The 8,117-nt window shown below is 32.9% G+C and overlaps 1 protein-coding gene and 1 long non-coding RNA gene across 2 annotated transcripts; one reads left to right on the forward strand and one right to left on the reverse strand.

Annotated features, from left to right (window-relative positions):
- Nucleotides 1-437: 437 nt before the first annotated feature.
- On the forward strand, nucleotides 438-3,461 carry LOC120272969 (60S ribosomal protein L10a). The gene is made up of 6 exons (XM_039279609.1): nucleotides 438-484; nucleotides 622-676; nucleotides 1,246-1,465; nucleotides 1,838-2,003; nucleotides 2,611-2,816; nucleotides 3,196-3,461. Exons 2-6 carry the CDS (start codon nucleotides 672-674, stop codon nucleotides 3,247-3,249), a joined length of 651 nt encoding a protein of 216 aa, XP_039135543.1. The 5' UTR covers nucleotides 438-484; nucleotides 622-671; the 3' UTR covers nucleotides 3,250-3,461.
- A 1,014-nt stretch (nucleotides 3,462-4,475) lies between these two features.
- Nucleotides 4,476-8,117, reverse strand: LOC120273681. The gene is made up of 2 exons (XR_005540600.1): nucleotides 4,994-8,117; nucleotides 4,476-4,887 (listed from the first exon to the last, which is right to left on the reverse strand). It is a non-coding gene; the product is annotated as an uncharacterized LOC120273681 (long non-coding RNA).

Below are 8,117 nucleotides of genomic sequence, written 5' to 3' on the forward strand. Positions count from 1 at the left end.
TGGTGGCAAAAATAAATAAATAAATAAATACCACACGTGGGAATAGCATGCTAGTAATTCATTTCAATACATGATTTATCTGTGTGTTTCCAAGGTATATTGAATAGTTTGCGTAAAAAATTAAATTTCCCAAGATTATGGGGTTATATGTATATATATTTGATGAAATTTGATTATACAATAAAGCTTTTATAATAACGGAAATATACCCAAAATTTATGCAATTTCTTGTTTTTCACTGCTTGTATTATACCAAATTCTCCAAATTATTATTTTTATTTTTTGAGAAAATTCACCAATTTCATTTGTTTGATAACTTGGGAAAATTAATTCTCGAGGGACCACACGTAAATAATATAAATAATTGAGGGCAATATAGTAATTTCACACATGGAGGATCAACACTCTCTATAGGGTTTATACTATGGATCATAACCTCCGCCGTGGCGCCTTCCATCAGATTAGGGTTTTCCTTCTCTCCGAGGTTTGCATGCTTCTCCTTCTCCTCTCCCTAAATCTTATTGCTTTTCTTTTCAATGTTTAGATTCATTGTTTGATCTTCTAATTAGTGTTCCGCGTTAATTTTGTCTCTTTTTTAAAATTTTTTTTTTTATTTATCAGTGGTTGAAGGGAACGAGAAGAAAAGGGGCACTCTTGTGGGGGATTCAACCATGAGGTGCCGCTTGTTTTTGTTCTATTTCCATTTTCTATGAATTTTTTTGCGCTTAAATGTTTGTTTATTAAGCTTGTGTTTGAATTCCACAATGTTTTTGCAGAACAACCTTGTATGAGATCTTGGCCTCTTTTTGACAAAAAGTTATTTTTTTTCCTTCCAAATTTTCATGTTTTGATGTTCTTTAAATTTTTTTGGATACTACTGTGTTTGAGTTTACTTGCAGTGCATGTGCTTTTGATTTATATCTTTTGTTCTCTTGTTGAATGTTCCCATAAAAAAGTAAACATTGATCGTTATAGTGTATGTTTTTTCATGCAAGTGTTGTTTTATTATGAATTATATTGAAATATTAATGTTTTCCCATTTGATCTTTCTGTGAGGAAAGCCCCTTGATTACCTGCGCATACATTTTAATCTTTCGCAAATAAAATTCTGCTTAATTGCACCTGTGAAATTTACTTGTATCGAGAAATCTCTTGTAATGCGACAGAGATGATATATATTTTAAGTTGCTTTGATTTGATATTTGAAGGTGATTTGCTTGGCTTTGTTTTCTTTGGTGTGTTTAGTAAGCTCCAGAGTGATGTGTTGAGAGAGGCTATCACTCAGGTGGTCGGAGACGCGAAGACAAAGAAGAGGAATTTTACGGAGACAATTGAGCTCCAGATTGGGCTGAAAAACTATGACCCTCAGAAGGATAAGCGTTTCAGTGGCTCTGTGAAGCTGCCACACATTCCCCGCCCAAAGATGAAAGTTTGCATGCTCGGTGATGCTCAGCATGTAGAAGAGGTACACCGTGACTGTTTTATTTATTATTTTGTGAACCAGTGTTTTACTTATAGAAAATTTGCTAATTGGAGGTTCTTTTTAAGTCCTGCTTATATTTGCTCTTTTCATTGGTGTCTCCTTGTTTGCATTTAGCTTGATATTCTATTTTTTTTTTCTTGTTACCTAGATTTGAAGGAACTCCTTCCCCTTGTGTACAGTGTTAAATAGTTTATTGGCCCTCAGCTAACCTTTGTTCAGTTTGTGTATTCTACTGAGTTTGCTACCTGATTGTCATGTATTATTCTGAACACGTGATTGATTGGTTTATTTAAGATTTTCTTGGGGTAAGAATTCCCTAGTGATGGTTCAAATGTGCTGCAATCTCCCGTGCAGGCGGAGAAAATTGGGCTAGACTATATGGATGTTGAAGCGCTTAAGAAGATGAACAAGAACAAGAAGCTTGTGAAGAAGCTGGCCAAGAAGTATCATGCCTTTTTAGCATCGGAAGCTATTATCAAGCAAATTCCCCGTCTTTTGGGTCCCGGTCTCAACAAGGCAGGCAAGTTCCATACATATTGTGAACTTTTTCTTGATCATAAGTCTTGTTTGGGTGACTTGATGTGATCTCTCAAATTGTTATGTTTGGGATAAATTTTATGCTATCAAAATTATTCTGACCATTTTGATTTGCTAGCATATCAACGCGTTCTGAATTTGTTTTGTTTAGTAGTTCGACGTTGGATTTATTTGCAATATTTATGTGGAACTGGAGTTTGCATATGATTGCATTTGAAGTGCTTGAACTTTTATTTGCTTTTTTATTTTTCCTCCCTGTTTTTATGACTGTTGTTTCAATCTCGTCTTTCAATTGCAAAACACTAGGTACCTGTTTTTAACTAGTTTGTACCAACAGTTTGTTGTCTTTTGCTTTTTGTTGACGCTTATCACATTTTTCTTATCACTGTTATATGTATTGAAGCTATACACTTCACAACATAATATTTGAGGGCCCTTTATTAAGAGAAGTGAGAACCAATCTTCTAAGTATGCTATTCTACTGCACCTTATGATGTCGTTGTATGCACTTCACTTAACTCTGCTCTGCTTTTATCATTGTTTGCTTCACAGTTTCATGCTTGAAATAAATATATTTATTCTTCCTACAGGTAAGTTTCCGACACTGGTGACTCATCAGGAATCACTAGAAGCCAAAGTGAACGAGACAAAAGCAATGGTGAAATTTCAATTGAAGAAGGTTCTGTGCATGGGTGTTGCCGTGGGAAATTGTTCAATGGAGGATAAGCAAATTTTCCAGAATGTGCAGCTCAGTGTCAACTTCTTGGTTTCTCTGTTGAAGAAGAACTGGCAGAATGTGAGTTTAACGTTTCCTGTTCCATTTTCATACTTGCCATTGCTGGAAAACTGTTCTTTCAAGTTCTATACATCAACTCTGAATAAACTAGCTTGGTATCATGTCCATATAGATTTATCAGTTTAGATAAATGGCTTCCACGGGGCGAAGGAATGATTGATCTCAATCGACTGTTGATGCAAACACATTTCAAAATTCGGATATGTTTAAAGTTCTCTATTTTACCTCCTTTTCTTCATGTGAAATCTGTCTGTTTATTTGTGCATACCCATGGTTAAATCTTAATTGTTTCCGGAATGCAATTTATAATATTTATTTTTCCTATCTGAGTCTATTTTTAGTTTGAATGATCAAATATCTGATGACCATGTATTAACAGGTTCGATGCTTGTACTTGAAGAGCACGATGGGGAAGCCCGTGCGTGTCTTCTAAGCTGTCAGTTCGATCTTGATTTAAGGTATCTAGAGGGAATATCAAGCTTGTTCTTTTGTTACAAATTCCTTGTGTTTCTGCTTTGTTTGATCATTGTTTAGAGTAGAACGATTCTCTTTTCGTTCGCCTTCTACCATTATTAGGACTTCTTGTTGGACCGATTGTCAAAAATTTCATTCAAGCAAGTTACATGTTCACAATTGATTCTCCAATTATTTCCCCTGAGACGTTTTTGTCTTTTGATTGGTTTCAAGAGTATTCATTGTTTGACTACATTTATGTATTATGATTATTATTATTATTATTTTGAAGTTTTAACTAGTGGCTTGTTGCTCTCTAAACCTGATACGTAGACCTGACACTGGTTATTTTAAAATTATAATTTTGTATGAATTTTTTTAAAAATTTGATTAAGTTTTTATTAATGAATAGGTAAACATATACTCGCTATTGTGTATATATATATATATATTATTGAATTACGGATATATTTGGGTGAAAACATGTGATTATTATAATTTAATGTATTATTAGAGAGGTATGCATGCAACAAAAAACTAAAAAGTCATTAGTTTATTAAAAATTTCGAACGGAGTTAAATCTTACCTTATATATAAAATCTTACAACGAGTGGTTACCAATCTACCCCTGGATTCTGTGTTTACCAGCAATATTTGGATGAATAAAACCATGTAATTTTTGGTGAATGAATATTTTTTTAACTTAGCCGAATAAAATGAAGAATCATCAATTTTTTTTGTGAATAATGAGTTGCTTTAAAGAATTAACTGAAAAATAGGTTGCATTATTGACAGGGCTTAGTTCTTGATTGTCAGGGAATGCATTTTTTGAGATATAAATATAAGTAATATTTGAGTATGATAAATCAAACATTTTTTATGTGAAGATTCAATTTTGTCAGTTGTTTTTGTGCATATATATTCTCACTTTTGCTTTTATTATTATTATTATTCGATTTTTATTTGTCTTTGTTGACCTCGAGGCTATATTCACTAAAAAAAATGGATAAATATGTATATATATGTGTGTGTAATTCCAGGTATTTTTCTCTTTTATAGATTTTACTCATCGAATATAACCTTGATTAAGAAAATTCATTTTACTGCCAATAAATACAGGTATTTCTTCATTCTGATCAAACAAAGTAATCATAATTTGGATTCAAAAACACTAACAAAAAACCTTTCAAATACCAAACATTCATCTCAATCAAAATTAACGACTCTTTCAATTCAACAATGTCTTCATTACATCATACTTAATACATGGATAGGACTGAAATCATCAAAACATATGCATACACACACATAGATTGAGCTTTACATGAACATTATATTTCATGTAAATTTTATAACTCATATCAATCAAAGTAAAACTACTATTCAGTTCAACAATTTCACATAATTATCATCATACTTTCATACATGTAGTGACTGTAATCACCAAAATATATGCACACACACATAGATTGAGATTACATGAACATTATAATTCATGTAAAAATTATTGTAATTTATTAACACAACACAACTTTAAAAGGGTGGAGGGCCTGGAGGACCACCAAACAAAGGACCACAACATTCTCTGAACAAACAACAGCAACACAGGAAGTACAAGCTGCAACAAAACCAAAAAAAATTTCGATTTAGCAAGTAATTGTAACTATAGTTTGGTTGAAAGAAAACCAAAAAGCTGATGAACTCATCCGAGTAAAATGGCTAACCAAGATTGGCACGGAAAACAGAAACCCGGCGGTCCTCCCGGCCCAGGCCCCCAACCGGGTGGCCCGGGAGGGCCACCGGGGCCGCCAGGTCCGCCTGGAGGTCCCATACCTGCTCTCGCTCTTCCTCTAAATTACCGACGATCACAGAAAGATGCAAACAATGAAATCCAAATTATCGATGTCTCAAGCTATAGCCAAAGTATTATCTATCATTCAGCTGTGAGTCACCAACTACTAATCAATTTCCAGTTTCTTCATTTGGTTATCAATGTCATCATTATGTACCCAACAACATAATATTGAACACTGATTGAAATTCATTCAACAACCGTTCAAAGTGTCATCTATAAACCACAAGTCAAACTTTGTTGAAACTTTGACGGTATGGGTAAGATATTAATCTCACAAATCGACCAGTAAAAGTCAGTGAAGTTACAGGGCATATAACATGTGATAAAACATATTTGTCAAAAAAATAAAAGACGTGACAAACTTCCCTTTGTGAGTTTATAACTAGAAATGGATAATGCAAACGACACTCCACCAAAAATATCTAACTACTTTCAATGAGACACGTCACTGACATAAACCTTCAAATTGACGATCAAACTGATATTTTGAGCTGCAAATTTAAAAATAAAAAAATTTCTCACATTGTTGAGGAGAGTGTATGCAGAATAATTTATAATCATTTCGAGGGGAAATTTTGAGTGCACCAGGGCTAAGAAGTTCAGTGGGCAGACAACGCCATTTACTTCATCTATTCACCATTCCATAAATAGAAATTGCACATAGGAGGTAATACATAACATTTCACAGAAATTGATTGAGATACTTCTCACAATATAAAATTCAAAGCTCAAGAAAAAAACTTAATATATAATGTTGAACCTGGAGAAGGCCTGCGTATGCAACAATGTAGAGAGACAAAAGTAAAGTCTTCAGATATCATAGAAGATAAAAATCATACTCAGATAAGAACCTCAAATGTAATATTCCCACCTATTTTGAATTCATTAAAGTCCCATTGATTCCTGTGGTTTATGTTGAGGCAAATGCAAACCCTAATACAACTGATCTGAATACATCTACATGATTCTTGCATTCTTATCTGAATGCAAACTGTCCTATTCTCAGCTAAACCATTTGGATGTTTAGAATAACTTCCATAAAGGATGCCAAGTGATCAGCAAAATTTGGAGATAATTGATAACAGTTGTAGTTAAACACACATAAAGAACACAAGATCTTCTTTCATGGTCTAGAACGAGAGTTCAACAAAATAAGTAAGGGTTTATAGAACTAAATCATTTAAAAATGCAAATTCAAAACTTAGTTCACATCCTTGCCAACAACCAGTCAAGCTAAAATCATCCTGATACACAAGTGCTATTATGGTTACTTCTCTTTGTTGGCATCATCTAAACATATTTATAGAGTTAAATAGTTTAAAATATAAAACTCATGCCTCAAATTAGCATTATGGCACATTCATCCTCACCAACAATAACTCAGGTGGAAATCAACCTGATGCACAAATTGTTATTGTGGCTACTGTGCTTCATCGTCATCATTGGCATGTTTATACCCAAGACAAGTACAAGTGAAGTTCTAATACCAAACTTCATATGAGTCAACATAGATACAAGGAAATAAATACCTTTCAAGAATTGAAGTTCAGTAAAACAAATGATGGGTTTGTAGAGTATCTAATTAAAAAAAAAAATCAATTTAAACTTACGTCTCAGATTAGCATTATGGCACATTCTTCCTTGCCGACAATAACTCAGGCAAAACTCAACCTGATGCGCAAATTGTTATTGTGGCTCATGCCTTTTGCTGTCATCATCAGCACATTTTGTTGCATAAGAGAAATGCAAGTTTGACACAAAATAAATTGATTTCCTAAAAGAAATGTAGATCATATAGTGACCAAACAATCACCATTTTACTTGTCATTGGCATGTTTCCATGTAATACAAGTACAAAAGGAGTTCTAATACCAACCTTCCTATGAGTAAACACAAATACAAGGACACAATTAATTTTCAAGAATTGAAGTTCATAAAAACAAATTATGGGTTTGTAAAGTTTCTAATGGAAAAAAAAAAAATTAAACTTAGGCCTCATGTTAGCAATTACGGCAACTTTTATGTTTTTTACATAACATGCACAAGCCACATGCCAAAAACATGCACAAACGTGGAGTTGATCCCTCAACACACTTGTGCCTTTATATAATAATGGGTTTGACAAAAAATGCAATTTTGATAACAAATAAATTAATTTCCTGAAAGAATGTGCTTCTTATAAAGTCGAAGTAATAACCACTTTTGATATTCAATCCTTGCACAAATTACTCTGGTGATGTAATATCAGCAGATAATTCCAAAAAAATGAATTTACAAAAAAAACAAAATTGTAAAGGAAACAAAAAAACTAGTTAATTTGCTCATGATACCTTCCCTAGATTTAAATTTTGTTCTTAATAAAAAGTAATATGAAAACCCACCCGGCCCTGAACATTTTTGAACAATTCACAGATCGAAAAGCTCCACACATGATCCTAATCCAAATCATTCAGTGAGGACTTAGGAATGAAGACCAGGAAAGAAGAATAATTCTACAAACTATATAAAACAAAATTTAGGGTTTAGTGTCACGGAAACTAGCAAAACCAAAAGAAGCAAGCATAAAGGTAGCAACTTTTCATAAAACAAAATGAAATAAAAATCAAGGGATGTCCTCCGAACGCCGTTAATGAGAAATATCAAGTTCTCACAAAAACAGTAATCATGACATAGTAAAGATTTCAAAAATAATACACACATATACAAGAATTTGGCACAAAACTAGAGAATTGAGAGGCAACATGAATACCATCCCAATCTAAACAATAATCACATAAATCAAAATTTAGGATTTAATGTCACGGAAACTAGCAAAACCAAAAAAAGCAAGCATGAAGCTAGCAACTTTCTATAAAACAAATGAAATAAAAATAAAGGGATGCCCTCCTAACGCCATTGATGATGAACATCAACGTCTCACAAATACAGTAATCATAACACAGCAAAGATTTCAAAAATTTTAAAAAAATAAAACAAAATTATAAAAAAAAAAA

This window comes from Dioscorea cayenensis, chromosome 12, assembly GCF_009730915.1.
Source record: "Dioscorea cayenensis subsp. rotundata cultivar TDr96_F1 chromosome 12, TDr96_F1_v2_PseudoChromosome.rev07_lg8_w22 25.fasta, whole genome shotgun sequence".
NCBI lineage: Eukaryota > Viridiplantae > Streptophyta > Magnoliopsida > Dioscoreales > Dioscoreaceae > Dioscorea > Dioscorea cayenensis.

Bases quoted from the DNA above. Each gene is read 5' to 3' on its own strand.
- LOC120272969 (XM_039279609.1), top strand. The intron at 2,004-2,610 runs GCAAGTTCCATA...TTCTTCCTACAG, and splicing joins TCCCGGTCTCAACAAGGCAG to GTAAGTTTCCGACACTGGTG. The intron at 2,817-3,195 runs GTGAGTTTAACG...ATGTATTAACAG, and splicing joins TGAAGAAGAACTGGCAGAAT to GTTCGATGCTTGTACTTGAA.